General features: G+C 38.4%; 1 protein-coding gene across 3 annotated transcripts in view; it reads right to left on the bottom strand.

Moving 5' to 3' along the window:
• LOC150077077 (uncharacterized) overlaps positions 1-21,145 on the bottom strand; it is a 134,661-nt gene that overhangs the window by 75,145 nt on the left and 38,371 nt on the right. For all 3 annotated transcript variants that reach the window (XR_016547674.1, XM_090386029.1, XM_090386030.1), the window contains exon 3: positions 17,593-17,764. Coding sequence is in view for 2 of the 3 variants with exons in the window: in XM_090386029.1 (XP_090242155.1) it covers positions 17,593-17,764 (172 nt within the window). In the remaining variant the exon portion in view is untranslated. The remainder of the gene's footprint in view (positions 1-17,592; positions 17,765-21,145) is intronic.

The following is a 21,145-nucleotide window of genomic DNA, read 5'->3' as shown; positions in this document are numbered from 1 at the left end:
GTTCTTTAAAAATCTAAAAATTGGCGGAAATTACCCATCACGTATTGATTTTTCGTGGAGGGTTGGTTATGGAAATATACCGGTGAACGATATCACGTATAGATTTAGTCCGACAGGCAACAGATTATGCGAATTTTGTACCGAAAATGAAACAGTGTACCATTTATTTTATTACTGTCGATTCGCGCAGGAAGTTTGGAAGAGAATTTGTCCATTTTTAAGGATAAGACAGTTCACGTTGGAGGAGGTAATTTACTTGCAATTCAATCATCCCTTGGGCAAGAAAAAAATGTTCACCGTATTTTTAATTACAGAGGCAAAATATCATGTGTGGAAGCTCCGAAAACGGAAGAGGTTTGGGACCTTCAGGGGATCTCTTTGGGACTTGAAACAAACAATGTCTGCTTCCATGCAAAGGTTTTTACAATTGGAAAAATGGCGTTTAGGGTCTGATAAGTTTCTGAAAAGGTGGGGAGAGCCACCTCTTCTGTGCAGTTTGGTTGGAGATGAGGTTCATCTAAAGTACTCGTTCTAGTTATTTGCAAAAAAAAAAAAAAAAAAAAAAAAAAAAAAAAAAGCAGGGTTTTTTTCGTCTATTACAAAATTCAGTTTTCTTGATAAAAAATCTAGATGTCTTAGGTTCTCATTAAAACCAGTTCCATGATATAGGTTTCAATTTTATAACTCAAAATTTGTTTGGTTAAATAGATCTGGTCCAATGGGTTTTTTTTCACATTAAATTCACAAATAGCCCTGAAACAGTGCTGTCTGGGTGGTGGTACCTATCTGAGAATAAGTAACATTAGTCTTCTCCTTAGGTGAAGCATTACTTATTCGAAGTAGTGCAATATCATGGCAACTCGTTGTGAAGGTATTCACAATATGAGATATAACCTAAAACGATGCCACCTTAAAAATTTTCTGTTTATTCAGAAATGGCTGTGTATTATGATGCCAAGCACTTTATATACATAGTCCAAATTTGTTCGCAGCTTGAGGCTCTAGCCCTAAATGCGCCTTAAACTTAGCTAACTTAAACAAGGGGCACTGCAAACTAGTGATTTTATTTTTCAATATTAGTTGAACAAATTGACATAAATTTGTGAAAAAAAAAAAAATTTAACTTTATTAAAATAATGCAGTTTTAGTTCTTATAAACTAACTGGAGTATATGTGGCCCCTCATTTTGTTATGCAGCTTTCTGATCTATACTGAAAATTTTCCATGAATACAAAATAACAAGGTTTCATCAATCAATCTTTCTGAATTCTTCTGGAATCTTCTCTTTTAAGCCAGTGGCATTCAATGAGTAACCATAAAAACTGCTTTCCTTCAGATTTTCCTACCATTTCAGCTGGTCTCAAAAGAATCCAGGAGAATTTCATGAAGCCACTAAGCAGTTCAAAGTTACAGTGAGGCAGGGTTGCTGGATGCACTGCATCCAGCACATCCTCAATTTGCACATAAGGAGGCCCTCAAAATGCTTCTTAAATGGTAATATAGTTATAACAAAAGAAAGAGGAATCCCCAAAACGAGCCATGCACCCAGGCACTGGATACTGTTACACAGTCCTTCAGTGAGGTGCAAAGTTGCAATATCTTGAATAGAACCATATTTTTTTCGAGGCAGATCAACAGTGAATGAAAAACAATACATTTATTTATTGCAGATGATTATACAAAATCAGTTATGATGACTAGGACCAGACTAGAACAGTGTTTATTTCTAGTAAAACCGCAAAACGGCCCACACTTTTCATGCCACTATATCTAAATGGTGTTATGTTGTTATTTGGTTTTTAGGAGCATTAGCAACTAAGGCCATATTGCTCCGGGGATATGCGGTGGTCATTCTCTGACCTTTCCGTAACCTCAATATTTGGTAATCACGGGCTCGAACCCCGGTGTAATCAAGAATCTATGTGGTGTGTATCTCAATCATGTTGTTTCAAGATGTGGCAACATTGCAACCCCTCCCCCCAACCTCAGTGAAAATAATGTTTGCTTATGGGAATATTCAAAGAAAAGAGTTTTTCATGCTTTTCCATCAAATATCACTGAATTAAAAGAGAAAAGAACAGAAGAAATCAGTGATTGTTGAAATCTTGTAATGGAAACTTTTCAGCGTAGCTTAGAAAGCTGTGTAACATAACTTATTTTGCAATGACCTTTACACTGTTGACTCTACCTTGCTATTTCCTCCTGATTCAAAGCTTGTTTAAACCATGAAGAAATAGTGTAGGATAGTCAGCATGTTATAAAATAGAGATGTAAATCTCTTATTTTAGAAATAAGAAGCATTGTAAAGCACTTCCTAATTCATTTCACAAATATATGTGGTTTCAATTCTAATCTCAACGATGTCCATCTTCACTTGCAGTCTGCCAAACCCCATGTACTTTTTCTGACAGAATCTCAGTTATCAGTTGATTCAAATACTGCTCATCTCAGATGCCCAAATTATTCGCTGTATGATTCCTTTCGCCTCAAAGGTGGTACTTGTGCATATGTCCGTTCTGATATTCCCTGTCAGAGACTTGGCAATTTGGAATCTCCTCTCCTTGATCTACTCTGGCTTAAAATCTCTCTACCTCATTCTGTCAAATTCATCTGTTGTCTCTACTGTTCTCCCAACTTCACTAATCACTTGGAGCTCTTTGACTTCCTCTCTTTGCAACTTGACTTTCTCCAGTCCAACTTTCCTAATAGTGAGGTAATTTTCCTTGGTGATTTTAACATTCACAACTCCAGCTGGCTTCCGTTTTCTAGTTACACCGACCAAGCTGGTCGAGATACTGAGGCTTTTGCAATTACTAATGACCTTGTGCAGCTTGTTCATTTACCTACAAGAATACCGGACAATCCTAATCATATAGCCAACACGCTTGATCTTTTTCTCACAAACAACTCTTCTAAGTACACGGTGGAAATGAGAAGTCCTTTAGGCACTTCAGATCACAACTTGGTGATTGTCTCTTCTGCAATGGAGCCTTTATCTCATGGCTATTCCCAACCTCATGTTGTTTGGCATTACAAGAATGCAAAATGGAATGACTTGCGAGATTTCGTTTCTTCTTTTTCCTTGGTCGGATTACTGTTTCAAAACTTCTGATGTCAACGTTTGCTCTGATCGTGTCAGTGAAATTATTCTTGCAGGAATGGAATCCTTTATCCCACACTCCACTTTAAAATCTCGTTCTTTATCTAAACCTTGGTTTTCCAATAAATGTGCTAAGGCTGTTCAAGAGAAGAATGTTGCATATCGTAATTGGCTCGTTTCTAATTCTTCAGTTTCATCTTGTGCCTACACCAAAGCTTGCAACAATTGTAAAGCAGTTATTAATCAGTCCAAACTAGAGTATGAACAGGCTAAGAGTAGAAAACTTGCTTCTTGCCCTAATGGTAGCTGAGCATTCTGGTCTCTTGCCAAAGCTATTGGCCACAACTTGTGCCCATCTCTGCTCCCACCTCTGTCCAAACCAGATGGTTCTGTTGTCACTTCAGCCAAGGATAAAACTGACCTGCTAGCATCCCATTTTTCTTCCAACTCATGTATTAATGATCTTGGTAAAACACCTCCCACAATTCCCAACACGCTCCATTCAATGCCTCCTGTGGTCTTCCGTCAAAACGATGTCAGAATGATTTTGACAAATCTTGATGCTAAGAAAGCTCCATGTCTTGATGGTATTTCTCCACTTGTTCTCAAAACCTGTGCTCCAAAACCTTGCCGCCTTTTTTCACTTTCTTATTCCAAAGGTGTTTTTCCTTCTGCTTGGAAATTTGCTCATATCCAGCCAGTTCCTAAAAAGGGTGACAAATCCCTCCCATCCAATTATCATCCCATTGCAATTACTTCTACTCTTTCTAAAGTAATGGAGAAATCAATTAACCACCAACTCTTAAACTACCTGGAAACCTTCCATCTGATGAACGATTGGCAGTATGGATTCTATCAGTGTCCATCTACTGGTGATATTTTGGCTTATGTTACCCATCTATGGACAAATTCAATGGAAAGGTTCAGTGAAACACAAGTAGTTGCTCTTGACATCCCAAAGGCTTTTGATCGTGTTTGGTATAAAGGTCTTCTAAACAAACTTCCATCTTATGGTTTGCCAACTGTTTTTTGTAATTGGTTATCCAGTTTTCTCTCTGATCGCTCACTGAGGGTGATGGTAGATGGCTCTCTCTCTTCTAACTTCTCCACCATTGCCAGTGTCCCCCAAGGTTCAGTTCTTTCCCCCACTCTTTTCCTCTTGTATATTAATGACCTTCTTCCATTGACTGGAAATCCTATCCATAGTTTTGCCGATGATAACACATTGCATTCCACTTTCCATTTTGAGAAACCTTGCTCTGCTCAATCAGCTTGAACTTCTTGAAAATCTGCTACCAATTCCTTAAATGCTGATCTTCAGGTAATTCTCCAGTGGGGCAAAGATAACTTAGTTGATTTCAACCCTTCTAAAACTCAGTCTTGTCTTATATCTCGCAAAAAGGATTCTTCTGCTCCTATGCTTATCTTTAGTGACACTCTGATTTCTAGGCAAAATAATCTCTCTCTTTTGGAGATTACCCTGACTTCTAATCTCTCTTGGCACAAGCACATTAGAAATATTGCTTCTTCTGCATCTAAAAAACTTGGTTTTCTCTTTCGCTCTCAGCGTTACTTTTCTTCCAAACAGCTGCTCACTCTGTATAAATCGCAAATTCGCCCTGCCATGGAATATTGTTCCCACATCTGGGGTGGTGCCGCCAAAACTTCTCTCAGGCTTCTTGATTCCATTCAGAAGAGGGCAGTTAGATTAATTAATGATTCATCTCTAACAGAGTCTCTCCACTCGCTGTCTAATAGACATACTGTTTCTGCTGCATGCCTCTTCTACAGATACTTCCACGGGCACTGTTCTTCTGAATTGGCTTCTATAATTCCCACTCTCTCTCTTTCAAAACAGTCCGAACACGTGCCGCCACCAGCCAACATCCATTTGCTGTCCACCATCAAACTCACAGAACCAACTTTTCATCTTCTTCGTTTATTCATTCAACTGCCGTTTTCTGGAACAACCTTCCTTCGTACGTATTTCCTGAAAATTACAGTCTACAGAAGTTCAAGTCCAATATATCAACAAATATCTTCTTTCGTCTTCTCAACCTCCAAGCCAAGCATGGTACTAAGTACTACAGGTTCTAATACCTCTCGTGTATTTTGGGGTTTACATAAAAAAAAAAAAAAAATGAGACTGAGGAAGAAGCATCTATTGGTAAAGCAAATGAGACTAAGGAAGAAGTCTATCAGAAAAGCAACTGAGAATGAGGGAAGAGTAAAACCTCAGGGGTGGTCAGTATACATCTAACAATACATCAAACTGTTAGCAATGTTAATGAGATCATCACAAGACTCCCAAATGGAATCTAATTATGGACTGGAGGATGTTTGTTGTTTGTTTATTTGGTTTTTCGGAGCATTAGCAACCAAGGCCATATTGCGCCGGGGACATGCGGTGGTCATTCCCTGACCTTTCCGCATCCTCCGTATTTGGTGATTGCAGGCTCGAACCTCGGTCTAATCAAGAAGTGTGTGCTACGCACTGCTGCTCCTGCCCACCTGGCTACAGAGGCGCCTGGACTGGAGGAGAACTATGTTTTCCAAATCCATAAGGGTAGACCTAAAGAAGTGATGGCAAACTATATAATTGAGTTTGACCTTTATGGTAGGCAAAATCATGACATAAATGGTCAAGAATATTATATATAACATCCTTCATATGAAAGAAATCCTAGAGGGGATCAGAGGATGGGTTTGTAAAAGTGAAGTCTTACCTGACAATCTGATTAACTACTATGATAAAGTCATAAACAGTTAGATAAAAAAACAACTTGATGATTTGAGGCTTGGGAGTGCAGTTAATACCAAGCTATGGCACATCAAATCAAAAAGATTTATACCACTTACAAATCTGGTCTCCAAAATGGCAACTAAAGTTTAACACCATTAAATATAAGGTCCTGCACCTAAGAAACAGAAACTCAGAAGTAAATTACATATAATTTTTGTGGGGAGGGGAGGAGTTAAAAGTGATTCAGAAAAAAAAAAAAAAAAAAAGGCAGGAAGGCAACTTTGCAACTGTAGAGAAAGATGTCATTATTCCATATTCATCCATATATGATGATATTGAAATTGCACCTTAAAAAAAAAAAAAAGTGACTAGACTAGTGAGGAGAACTAATCACTGCCACTTCAGGGAAAGGCTTCGAACATGGGGAACTGCAAAGTTTGGCAACTTTACTTCTTGTAAGGAACTGATGAGTATAAGATCCTGAAGGAGATGAGTAAAATGAACAATACATGAATCAAGGGACATGCAATCCTCACCAAGACCAATTAACATGTTCGCTACTACTTATATTTGAGAGAATGCATTCAATGTGGTCATTGAATGCACACTCTGAAATATAAGTAGCAGCAAACATGTTAACTGGTCTCTCAGAAATTTTCAGAATGTTAAGAAATAACAGTATTCTGAAAATTGATAAATAATGGTTGAAAAATAAAAGTCTGGAATTCATAGTTAAAAGTAAATGCTCACTTTTGGGTTGAGCTGTAAATCTTAAAAAAACTCAAAGTTTTATCAAAAGTTTATTCTATGTACATAAACTAACCTCAACACAAGAAAAAACATAAAAATGTGTAACAGGCTATAAACAAAAATGAACTGTTGCTGCTAATAGCCCAGAGTTCAACTGGTGTGCCGAAAGAAAGAACAGAGTAATTAATTTCATGTGCCTTTACTTTTACGCCATTCACATATCAACTACTTAAAAACAACTGCCAATACAGCACAGTACTTGGGTGTTTTTGAACACTTGTATGTGTTACGGAACAGGACTTGTAATACCATCTGATGCTTATAGGCATCAAATGTAGCAAATGTGCTAACTTGGTAATAGTGTATAAAGAACTTAAAATGCTCTCCATCCCCTTTTCTTAACAAGATTTGAACCTAGGCCTTTTCCACATGATGTTGAAGGGCAATGATTGTAACCAATGTGCTATCTATGAGGGTTGCGACCAGGCAATTTGGTCTAACATACTTAAGTTAGACCAAAAAACTGAATGTCAAAAATAATTTTGATATCATATACTTGGATTTCAGGAAAGCTTTTGATACTGTTGCACAGGGAAGACTGCTGTACAAATTGGAGAGGTATGGCATTAAGGGTAAGTTGCTACAATGGATAAAGGGATGGTTGAGTGGGAGACAACAGAGAGTGGTAATCAATGGACACTGCTCTTCATGGACAAATGTTATTAATGGAGTTCCCCAGTGTTTGCTGCTGGGCACATTGTTGTTTTGTGTATTCATCAATGATACTGATGAAAGTATATCAGGATTAATATCCAAGTCTGCAGATGATACAAAGGTTGGCAGGGTTGTTAACAACAATATGCTACTCCAACTGGATCTAGACAAGTTGGGCAAATGGGCTGAGAAGTGGCAACTGAAGTTTAACATCGACAAATGCAAAGTACTGTATATGGGTAGCAATAACCCAAGAGAAACATATCAACTGTGTGGTACTACACTCAGGGAAGTGGAAAGTGAAAAATACCTGGGGGTAATTGTGCAGTCAAATATAAAGTTTACTGAGCAGTGCAGACGGGCTGCCTGGGCAGGTCATGGAGTCTTGTCAATGATATATAGGAATTTTGCTAGCAGGGACAGGCAGGTGATTATCCCATTGTATAAGGCAATGGTCAGACCACACCAGGAGTACTGCATACAGGTCTGGAGACCTCATTTTAGGAAAGATGTAGAGTTGCTAGAACGAGTTGCAAGAAGGGCAACAAGATTGGTGAGGGGAATAAAGGGGGTGCTCTTACTAAGAAAGGCTTAAGTTCTCCAAATTGCAGCACCTGCAAGGTGATCTGATTGAGGTGTATAAGGCCTTGAATGGCTTGAGCAAGCTGAATGCTGATGGGATTCTTCCTCTTGCTCAGATTAAGAACCTGAAGGGGCATAAATTCAAAATTGAGGAAAGACAGTTGTAGAATAGATGTGTGGAAATCTGCCTTTAGCCAGCGAGTGGTTGATTGGTGGAACAGACTTCCATCTTTTGTTGTGGAAGTTGATAGCCTAAATAAATATAAGACTGAGCTGGACAGGCATTTGGAATGAATGGAGGGGTGAAATGGGAGGAATTTTTTTTTTTTTTTTTTTGCTGATGCTGCATGAACTTGCTTTCTTGCATCGTATGCCTCTGCTAATGCTAATGTTAAGAATATACTGTAATTCTTGTTAAAATACACATTTTGAAAAGCTTTTCATAGTTTTTGGTTTCTTCTGACTGAAAGCCAAACTAGATTAAAATTTTTCTGGTTTTACAAAAATTGGCAGGTCTGCATACTTGAACACTTCAAGTCATTCAGTGCATTTTAGGAAAATGTATCAAGAATACCTTCTAATGGTTTGAGAAAATAATACTACTCTGCGTCATGTTTTTCCATTTTTATTGCCTGGAGACTGCACTGTCTCTCCTGTAACAGTGACAGAGCTTGAGCCTATGCTCATTATAAAAGACTGTTTTTATTGAAAAGTCGGCTTAAAGTTACTAATATTGTTTTTAATCAAATAACATCACCTGGAAAGTGAATCTGTTATTAAAATTGAAGGCACTATGCCTGGTTTCAGAACTATTTGGTTCCATCAATGGACAAAAACTAGCCTCGATTAGTAATCTTGTGTCTAGTAGTATAAAAATGTATCAAATAAAAATGAGTAGCCAAGGAGTGTGTGGAAGAAACTTCTGACTGAAAACAACTTTCGTTATGAGTATAATATAATCCCTACTACTGGGCTGTTGGCCTAATGGCACTTCACTAAACAAGTGGGGTACTATTTCAATGCAGCTCGACACAAGGTCACCATTAACTGGGGCTACCTATTATATGATGATCAAAACATAGACAATTCCAAAACTGGTCACAGTAGAGTCCATGAGTAATTAATGAATAACAGATTCACCTTCCAGGTGATTTTACAATCAAGAAGAAAGAATATTAACAACTCTGGTTCAACTGCTCGATAACATGTAATCATTTCTAAAGGGCTTAAGCCCAAGCTCTGTCACAGGAAGGGCAATACCATCCTCAGGCAGTAAAGATAGCAAAGCATAATGCAAAGTAGTTATTTTCTCAAATTGTTTCAATACCTACATTGAAAGAACCCTGGGCCTTTACAGAAATATATTTTAAGACCCTACTCATTATTAATGTAGGATATATTCTTATTATAGTAGAATATATAAATATATACTAATATATTCTCATTAACTCAGAATATATCCTAGGTTAATGATGAAGAAGGGACATGTGCATAAAGAGTAGTGGTCCCAAAGACTTGTCTGAACCTTCAGAGAAACACAAACAGAAACAATTCCAATATTGATATAATTAACCCTTAAATATTTGGGTAAAAAAAAAAAAAAGTATTACTTAAATTGTCACATGAGAACAGTGACATGGCCCCCAAGCATTTAAGTACTTATTGGTGCAGTTAAAGTTGAATATGAATATTTTTCACTAAATTTATTTTTTTCATATTTTTTTGTTAGTTCAATACTCTATGGACGAATTAAAAACGTTATGGTAAAACCTATTTCATCTATGATATAGTAGTAATGGTAAATGATAGTAGTAAATAACAATCACCTCACAAAAAAAAAAATAAATAAATAAATATATATATATATATATATATATATATACTGGGTGGTTACAAAATAAGTTTCTCTATTCAGGAAACCCTAGTGTCAAAACAGAGTTAGCACTGTGAAAATTGGTGGATATGTCATTTAGAGTATGGGGAAGCATTTGTAGAAGGAAAAAAAATTAGTTCAAATTTCTACCACCACGGGTAAAACATCGCTGCACATAATGACATCCTCTTAGATAAAAGCAGAAAGGCCAACGCCACCATCATTAACCATTATGGCTTTTACAAAAAAGGTATGTGCCAATTTAGTAAAACTGTTCTACCAGAATAATAGTAACGCTAATGCAGCACTACATGAATATCAGAAACTTAAAGGTTTGCGTAAAGGACCTTTGACGCCAATGGGGCTTTGAAAACTAATAAAGAAATTTGAAGCAACCGACTGGGAGTTAGGTGTAATTCCAGGCAAGGGATGGCCACGTATCGGAATAGAAGTAGTGGATGAAGTGGCAGTTGCAATGGTCAGAATGCGAAACACTACCAGTCAGTAGTGCCAGAGGTGTGTCAAGAGACTTGAACCTTCCTTGGTCTACGGTACGTAAAGTGCTTTGAATAACTTTATGCCAGTTCCCATACAAGATTCACATAGTGCAGGAACTAAAGTCTTGTGATCAGCAACAACAAATAGACTTTGCTCTATGATTTCTGACTTTTTTTGTTAGTTGTTAGCCGCATCGGCTTCTGTGGCCATAATGCACCTTCCCAAAGTTTTTGCATTTTACTCTGATCCAAGCCCGAGGCGGGATTTGAACCCGTGACCTTTGGGTTGCCAGGCAGGCACTTTACCCACCTGGCTAGCCCAGTCGGCATTTCTGACTCGTATGGAACTTAATGATACATGGGCTCCAATGATCTTGTGGTCTGATGAAACACATTGCACTCTTCATGGAGCTGTAAATGCACAAAGCTGCTGAATATGAGGAACTTCTCGTCCATCTGCTGTGCATGCAAGACCACTACAAAGTCCATATGTTACAGTATGGTGTGGATTCACAGCAGAGTTTATAATCGGACCATTTTTCTTTGAAGAGTCTACACCTCGTGGCCCCATAAAGTGTACAGTAACTAGTGCACGGTACTGCACTCTTCTAAGAGATCACATTATTCCCGCTCTGCAAGAAAGACAATGCTTAGAGACTGTAGTGTTCATGCAAGATGGTGTCTCTCCCCACATTGGCCAACAAGTGAAAGAACTGCTCCATTCAACATTCGGAAATGATCACATCATTTCTAGAGACTTTCTGCAGTTCTGGCCAGCCAGAACTGCAGAAAGTCCGAAGGTCACCAGTTCTCAATCCCTGTGATTTCTGGCTATGGGGATATCTGAAAGACAGAGTTTACCATGGCAGCATACAGGCGCTTGTCAATTTGAAAGCAAACATTAAACAGCATGTAGCCAACATCCCCCAATGAGATGCTACACGAAACTGTGTAGCAAGCAGTCCTCCATTTTCAGAATGTCATCTCAAGTGAAGGAAAGTACATAAAACAATACCTGTAGATTTCTAAGTTCTGATATTAAAATCAAATCCGAAATTAAGTATTCCATCTCATGTTTACAGTACCAATTTTCCCCTGGTGGCAGAATTTTGAACTATTTTTTTTTTTCTTCTACAAATCGTTTCCCCATACCCTAAATGACATACCCACCGATTTTCACAGCACTAACTCTAACTGTTTTGGCACTAGGATCTCCTGAATAGAGAAACTTATTTTATAACCACCCAGAATATATATATATCAGTAAGACCCCAGAAGTTGTCTTAACTATTTTGTTTATGATAATCACCTAATAAAGGTGAGTAACATAAATAAAACAGGTTTTAATAATTTTAAAATAGATATTTACAGTATACCCAGTATAAAATAAAATATAAGTACAAATTCAGTAGCTTTCGGAACACGTGTCCCTTTATCAACTGACAAATTTGAATACATCACAAGCAAAGTGTGGCACGTTACTCATGCGTCATTGTTGTAGCACGGACGTGTGCTGCCTTACGCCAGTGATCATCCATCAATAAAACGGTTGTCTCTAGGATGGGATGTATACGCATGCCTTTCTGGCGATTTAATGCCTTAGGGTTGTTTATTATGTTTAGTGACTCTAGCCATAGGCGGTGGCGAAAGTGTCGCGCGTGGTCCACTATCTCAAAGTCGCACTTGGGGTCAAGATCGTGGTTGGTAGCCCAAAAATGTTCTGCAAGTGCGGACTGGTCAGTTTCGGCAAGCCGGATTGCTTTGTCGTGTTCCGTGAGGCGATCCTGGAGACGTCTCGATGTCTCACAGCACTAACTCTAACTGTTACTCCCCACATTGGCCAACAAGTGAAAGAACTGCTCCATTCAACATTCGGAAATGATCGCATCATTTCTAGAGACTTTCTGCAGTTCTGGCCAGCCAGAACTGCGGAAAGTCCGAAGTTCCGAAAGTCCTACGTAGCAACTGTTACAGGCCCTACAGGTGATACGGTACACTACATTGCTGCGTAAGACAGGTGTGACAGGGGTCTTCACACTGGAGACAAGTGAAAGTAGGTTCCTACCTGGTAATTGCACACATTTGATGTTGTAACTTCTCAGGATCTTCGAGATACGTCCTGACACTCCTGGATAGTACGGAATGTAGGCGGATGATATGCCGACTTGCTTCGGAGGTCTTGGGTTGGAAGTAAGTTCTTGTGCCTGTAACAAGCATCTGTTTAGTACATGGGATGGATAACCGCATCTGGTTAGGTCCGCCTTAACACGGGAGATCTCGTTACGTCTAATTGTGTCGGTGCTGGAATGGCTCCAGGCCCTGGAGAACAGGGTGCGGGCAGTGCTATTGAGATGGCTTGGAGCGTGGCCGGACCCGTAGTTGGTGAATTGACCGCACCACATGGGTTTGCGGTATACTGAGGTCTCTAGATGTGGGCCTACGCGATGCACTAGCACGTCCAGAAACGGGAGCGAACCGTCCACCTCTGATTCTACAGTAAACTTGATGAAATTGGATAGAGAGTTGAGGTATTCTAGTAGTACCGTTTCAGAACCACGTGGTATTATGGTAAAAATATCGTCGACGTATCTACACCACGTTGTAATAGGTGTGGGTGGGTTCTGGTGTATCTGCTTCTCCAGATCTTCCATGGCGATGTTAGCTACTACGGAACTGACAGGGGCACCCATAGCAGTGCCATGTACTTGTTTGTAGAGTGAGTCTTCAAAGGTGAAGATGCTGCTAGAGAGGCATAGGTTGAGGGCAGTACAGATGTCATCAGTGGATAGTGACGTCCTGGATTGGAGGCTTAAGTCGCTCTCAAGGAGCCTTCTAATGTGTGCAATTACCAGGTAGGAACCTACGTTCACTTGTCTCCAGTGTGAAGACCCCTGTCACACCTGTCTTACGCAGCAATGTAGTGTACCGTATCACCTGTAGGGCCTGTAACAGTTGCTACGTAGGTGAGACATCGAGACGTCTCCAGGATCGCCTCACGGAACACGACAGAGCAATCCGGCTTGCCGAAACTGACCAGTCCGCGCTTGCAGAACATTTTTGGGCTACCAACCACGATCTTGACCCCAAGCACGACTTTGAGATAGTGGAACACGCGCGACACTTTCGCCACCGCCTATGGCTAGAGTCACTAAACATAATAAACAACCCTAAGGCATTAAATCGCCAGAAAGGCATGCGTATACATCCCATCCTAGAGACAACCGTTTTATTGATGGATGATCACTGGCGTAAGGCAGCACACGTCCGTGCTACAACAATGACGCATGAGTAACGTGCCACACTTTGCTTGTAATGTATTCAAATTTGTCAGTTGATAAAGGGACACGTGTTCCGAAAGCTACTGAATTTGTACTTATATTTTATTTTATACTGGGTATACTGTAAATATCTATTTGAAAATTATTAAACTATGGACCCCAGTACTCCAGGCCCATTTGTCACTATTCGATCACTTTATGGCCATAATACCTACAACGATTGTGTGTAGTTGCAAAAGTCCTTCCTCTCAATAGCCCGCTACAGGCAACATTTACGCTTCGCACACAGATGCAAAAGCAATCGAATTATACCTAAAGGGTTCCGATACAAAGCCCCGTTCCACAACTCTCATATGGATCGTGCCTGCTTTAACTTCAGCCTACGCACATTAAATTTGTGGATATCCCATCTCCACCGTGAAAGCAGGAACGCTGACTACAACAAGTCCAGACTGTTACAACATCTACAAGGTAAGGTCTCGCCTATTGTATTTACAAACCTTATACATACCATCTGCCATCGGGCTAGTCAGACCTCAGATACCTACCGTTTACGCCAACAGCGCAAGTTCATAAACTTAAGCATAGAAGCTAACTCCTTAAAGGCGAACACTCGTTCAGACGACACGACTTCTTTCGTCTTGAATCTAAGTAACAAACAACTGTCCAACGAGCAGCTGAGTGTTTTATCAAACGGTATGAAATTCGCCGTTATACAATCGAAACCTCCCATCACACAGCTCGCTATGGGTATAGAAGCCAGTATTACCAACCTTCCCGAAGAAACTGCCGAGATCCGATTCAAGACTGCCGCAGTCCTCCGCAACACTCGAAAAACGTGCTCAAACCTCAACCACCGCCAGCGTGCCACCCTGTCATCTATAAGAAAAGACAACTCCATTGTTGTACTTCCTGCGGATAAAGGGCGCCGGACTGTTGTGCTGGACCGATCAGCCTACCGAGAGAAAGCCTTGGCCCTATTACTCGATCCTAACGTATATGAACCTCTACCTGATCCTCCCGTTAAAGTCTTGAAATGTCTGGAAGCAAATGTTAATAAACTTGTCCACGCATGGCTTAAAGATAAGAAGATCCCGACCGCAACTCACCATCTTCTACATGCTACTGGCTGCCAACTACCGCAATTCTACGGATTACCAAAGATCCATAAACCGGGTATTCCTCTCAGACCTATAGTGTCTTGCTGCAGTGCCCCAACGTATGAACTGTCCAAACACATCGTGAGCCTCCTCACGCCTCTTATAGGTAATACATCTCACACCGTTAAAAACAGCAGTGAATTCATTAACATCATTAAGGACATTTCAATCCCTGATAACTCTGTCATGGCATCATTTGACGTGGTTTCTTTATTCACCTCGATTCCCGTCCAACAGGCCGTGCACTGCGCCAGAAGGCTCCTTGAGAGCGACTTAAGCCTCCAATCCAGGACGTCACTATCCACTGATGACATCTGTACCGCCCTCAACCTATGCCTCTCTAGCAGCATCTTCACCTTTGAAGACTCACTCTACAAACAAGTACATGGCACTGCTATGGGTGCCCCTGTCAGTTCCGTAGTAGCTAACATCGCCATGGAAGATCTGGAGAAGCAGATACACCAGAACCCACCCACACCTATTACAACGTGGTGTAGATACGTCGACGATATTTTTACCATAATACCACGTGGTTCTGAAACGGTACTACTAGAATACCTCAACTCTCTATCCAATTTCATCAAGTTTACTGTAGAATCAGAGGTGGACGGTTCGCTCCCGTTTCTGGACGTGCTAGTGCATCGCGTAGGCCCACATCTAGAGACCTCAGTATACCGCAAACCCATGTGGTGCGGTCAATTCACCAACTACGGGTCCGGCCACGCTCCAGGCCATCTCAATAGCACTGCCCGCACCCTGTTCTCCAGGGCCTGGAGCCATTCCAGCACCGACACAATTAGACGTAACGAGATCTCCCGTGTGAAGGCGGACCTAACCAGATGCGGTTATCCATCCCATGTACTAAACAGATGCTTGTTACAGGCACAAGAACTTACTTCCAACCCAAGACCTCCGAAGCAAGTCGGCATATCATCCGCCTACATTCCATACTATCCAGGAGTGTCAGGACGTATCTCGAAGATCCTGAGAAGTTACAACATCAAATGTGTTCAATTACCAGGTAGGAACCTACGTTCACTTGTCTCCAGTGTGAAGACCCCTGTCACACCTGTCTTACGCAGCAATGTAGTGTACCGCATCACCTGTAGGGCCTGTAACAGTTGCTACGTAGGTGAGACATCGAGACGTCTCCAGGATCGCCTCACGGAACACGACAGAGCAATCCGGCTTGCCGAAACTGACCAGTCAGCGCTTGCAGAACATTTTTGGGTTACCAACCACGATCTTGACCCCAAGCGCGACTTTGAGATAGTGGACCACGCGCGACACTTTCGCCACCGCCTATGGCTAGAGTCACTAAACATAATAAACAACCCTAAGGCATTAAATCGCCAGAAAGGCATGCGTATACATCCCATCCTAGAGACAACCGTTTTATTGATGGATGATCACTGGCGTAAGGCAGCACACGTCCGTGCTACAACAATGACGCATGAGTAACGTGCCACACTTTGCTTGTAATGTATTCAAATTTGTCAGTTGATAAAGGGACACGTGTTCCGAAAGCTACTGAATTTGTACTTATATTTTATTTTATACTGGGTATACTGTAAATATCTATTTGAAAATTATTAAACTATGGACCCCAGTACTCCAGGCCCATTTGTCACTAAAACAGGTTTTACTATGGAATTAACTGATTATCTGATAATAGTTCAGGTTCTTACCAATGATCAGTCTCAGCTACTATACAAAGCTGTAAAAATAAAATATCATTTTCATGCTGCTGGTGATTATTTAAAAAAATTAATAATTTGTAAATCTAAATAGAAATTTTGAAGTACTTTTTTGAAGTGCCATAGTACTGCTGAAAGAATACATTTCTTTTTTCTGCTTTGATAGTAATACTACAAGCTTTATAAAAATTAAATATGTTCATAATAATAATAGTTGTTTTCTTATAGAATTTTAAAAACACAACTCTCAAGAAGTTTATAACACAGCCCCTTATGAAAATGTTTCATTAATTTATTTACAATGTCGACAGTACTGTTGACACTGAAAATATAAAATTTTAAGTTCATAACTGCAATAATTTTTTAATCACAGAATTGAAACCATCAAACTGATGGCGTTCAACAGTCGCTGTACTCAGCCAAGATCATCACATCAACATCTGAGATGTGACAGGAGGGAGAATCCCTAGGGATTTTGCTCAAAAATAAATCTCACCTTCACTTTAACAAGCTTAAACCTTTAAAAAAATTCTCCCAAATGTAACACCTATTGAGAAACTGGTGGACAGCAATTACAACCAATAATTTTTGGTTAAATGGAAGCAGTGTCCAGGCCCAGGCACCCACCTTTGCATATACTTCAAACTATGTAGCATCCTACTGAATACACCAGTTGTCTACTCAGTAATGATGATTCCTTGAATTTTTTCATTATTTTTCTTAACTTAACTGGTTGCCAAGTCGTTTTTAACATGTATGGTTGTTGAATTCTAATTTTAGTGCCATACGGCAATTTAATTTACCAATATAAATCCTTCTAGCCTCTATTCATGGAATGGAATCGTTGTAATTTTATACAGTAATTATATACAATTATTAAAGAAACTTATTTATTTATTTTTTTGCTTTTGATTAAGTTTATTAATAACTTATGTAATGACCAAATAACCAGATCATGGAGTTCACTTGTTGCGTAGCTTATCTGGAAATTCTAGACTAAGAAACATTGTAAGAGACTGAAGAGAGAGAGAGAGAGAGAGAGAGAGAGAGAGAGAGAGAGAGAGAGAGAGATAAAGGGAGAGAAGGAAGGAAAATTAACTTTTAACTTAGACAATCAAATTTTAAAAGAATAACAATAAATTAATAAAGATCATTTCTTCTTTGCCAATTTAGCTCACACAGGTGACATTTTTCTTACCTTCTTCATTATGATGCACTACATGCACAACAAATTTCTTTGGAGGTACAAAGCAGTTACCCTCTGCCTGGATTATTTTCTGAGGTTGAGGCCATAATAAATGAAGTTTACTCTCTGTTACTATTGATGGAAGTGAAGTCACAAGTGGAACTAGAGGAGGCAGTTCTGTAACCTAATGACATAGAATGAAACCTGCCTTATTATAAATACAAAATACTATGTGTTTACATTATCCATATCAGTGTTTCTCAACTGCTGGTCTGCAGGCTGATACCAGTCTGAAAAATTTTTGCTATTTTGCAAAACTTTTATTACCATATGCTCCATCTACTGGCATGTCTAAGATGTAAGTACATTGGCAATTCACATAATTGCTACTATGCACAAATATCACTGTGCCATGGAACATAATGCTCAAAATAATAAGTGAAATCTTAATGAGATCATTAAGTGAGGCAAAGCATAGAAAAACTTGGCAGAAGAGTCAACTTAACACCTTTTATGAAAAGTATCCTTTTCTGGCAAAAACTAGAAACATGCAATTTCTGGTATTAAGTTTTAGGTGCATCATCAAGTTAGTGCTGTTGTGTATTATGTCTGAACATAGTATTCATATGTTCAAGGGACCAATCTGTATGTTTTTCAGGCTGGAAAACCCAGAATAGCTCACAGCAAAAATGCTACTCCCTCCATCTGAGATCAGCTAACTACAGCCCCAACTGAAGAGGCCTTTAGAAATTCCTCCAGTCTACAACAGGACTCAAACCTAGACCTCTTCAAATGAGTGACAAGTGGTGAAACCACCATACTATCATGGAAGATCATGTGGCTGCACCTAAAATCTAAAAGGTTCTAAAACCATCTGCTGAAGGATATTATGGAGAGCTGCCACAAATCAATCTGCAGCCTACAAAAGTGCTTAGTTTTACTACAGAGACAAAAGTGCTTAGTTTTTTGGTGTGATGGGAACTCTATATTATACAGTGATTCTAATTATAGTGCTGTGTTCAATGATTTACTCAGTGTATTCTTTAACAGCATCTTACTAGTATTAAATATTAATAGAGAAAGGGGATGGTTTTGAAATGAGTTCAACCTATACAGTGCTTGATTTTGTTTGCACAGGTAATGCTAAACTAAATACTTCAAATTTGCCTACAACATGATAATAAAAGGAATCAAAACTTGATTGTGCACCAAGAATAAGGGAAAGTCTGGTTTAATTCAGAGGTATAATGCCAATTATCTAAAACTTGATTTCACTTTTTTTCCAGCAAGGACTGTGGGTAACTGCCAAAACCTGTTTATTAAAGATTTCCAGTCTTTGTCTCTCTTCCCACTCTTCTATCGTAAACAAACAAAAGCAGGAATTTCACAATTTATTTATTTATTATATTTAGAAAACTTTGCTTTTTAATTAATGTGAGTAAATCAGATATGATATTATTTCAACATGTGCTTATAATTCCCTCCTTGGGAATAATAAGCACACATTTTAAAGTACTACTTACCATGTCACAAAATAGGAATTAAAATTTATTATGCAGGTTTCAGCAATGCAAGTTAATAGACAATTAGTACATCAGTTGTATTATTTCCTTTGATGAAAATATCAAAAACTACTCAGTACAGCACACTGTATCTATCTCTCTATGCATGTGGGTATGTGTGTTCACTGCTCCTGAACCTTGGTTGTTTCATGGCATACAGGTGCACACAACAGTAATTCTACTAGTGTTTATCATTCTATGGAAACTACTAACTGTTAATCAGAATGAAAATAAAGAATTATAGTAAAAGGAACCAAACATAATTTGCTTTTAGTAGTAAACTTTTTTGTAACTTAGAGATTTTTTGTCTATACATGGACAATTTTATTTAAAGAGAAAAATCTGGAAATGTAAGATGTAAAGCTCCATATTTATTTTGCACAAATAACACAAAATTATACAGTGAAGCACAAAGATGTGTACATCACTGGAAAACAGCTGTGTTTCCATGTTCAACCTATACAGTACAAACAGGAAACAAACAGTTTTTGTCCATGAGAAAAATTACTGTCGGCTGTGAAAACTTCATCTATAAAATATCCAGGGTTCCTATAATAAACCAAACTTTCATTCTTCTTGACCATCATAATAAGCACATAGGTACCATAAGATAAGCTTATTTCTGGAAAATGTTACTTAAAATCCCCTGAACGTGTCAATGTGTCAACGCAACGGCATGCAGGTCTTGTTAGTGGCACACATACCAATGTGAAAAAAAACAAACATAAATAAATATAGTTAAAATTATTCTATTTTTATTCCCAAAAATTAAAATCTGATTTCAATGTGATGGGAACTCTATGTTCATATTTACCTCTTTTTAACATTAATTTAATGTACACAAGGTGTTAGGTGAATTGATTATAGTTCTATAAGGACAAACATTTATTAACTTATATTAAATTTATTTTATAAATTTAAAATCTTTTAATTTTTTTTATTACAAGCACTTAGTGTATACAGTAATTCCTTTATGCAATTAGCAAGAACATTTGGTAGCACAGCTGAGTAGTGGGTGGGAGTATTGATTCTAATAATATATTATGGATACATCCCTGGGTGATACATGACAACCTTTCACTGTGGCATTTTACAGGAAATGGTTGGCTACCCCTTGTTACTGCTTAGCATATTTGAGTGAGATTTACTCATCTTACCAGAACTCGCCCTTTATTTCCACAAAAAAAAAAAAAAGCATGTACAATAACAAGTACCTGCTGTCTGTAGATAAATATATTGCTTTGCTATAATCATGAGCTAATGACTGGTCACTACTGTACTTGCCACTTATACAGCACACTAATAAGTTTGTTTCCTGGTGGATATCATAAATTTTTAACCGAAATCAAGTTTTTGGTTAAAAATTTATATCCACCAAGTTAAGTTTTTGTTTTGGTTTTTTTGGTTCTGTTAGTTAATGTTGTAGAAACATCAACTAACAGAACCAAACAACATCAACAAGATTTATGTCATTTTTAATGATATAAATCTTGCAGATGATGATATTTATGTAATAAAAAAATTTTTAACTTTTAGCAACATTCATGATTAAGAACATAAAAATTAAGTGCTTTGCCATTAATGTCAACAAGTATCTTTTTTTCATCTTCTCAACCCACACAGTACTGAGTACTATAGGTTCTAATACGTCTTGTACTTGGTGTTTTCATTAAAAAAAAAAAAAAAAAAAACTGTATTTTTATTTGTATACTGCTTGTTAATTTAACTGTAATTTTTAGTACACTGTAAGAATTTTTTTTTTTTTAGTTTCAGCACCACAAGAATTAAACAATTAGTACAGGCTGTACAATATGCTGCTTATAATGGCAGTCTTTCACTGTCATTATAAACAGAATAAATGTGTCAAACCTAAGCTTAGGTTTGACACATTTAGTCTTTTGAGCCATTTTACAATTAATGAGATGGTGAAAAATAAAGAATAATATGTAAAAGGTGGGATAAACATTCACTAGTTTATTAAACTATATCACTGAAAACAGTAT

The sequence above is a fragment of the Mastigoproctus giganteus genome, chromosome 12 (assembly GCF_048544385.1).
Source record: "Mastigoproctus giganteus isolate SK-2022 chromosome 12, ASM4854438v1, whole genome shotgun sequence".
NCBI classification, from domain to species: domain Eukaryota; kingdom Metazoa; phylum Arthropoda; class Arachnida; order Uropygi; family Thelyphonidae; genus Mastigoproctus; species Mastigoproctus giganteus.
Note: the sequence above shows the minus strand (reverse complement) of the source record. Positions and strands in the feature narration are given on the sequence as shown.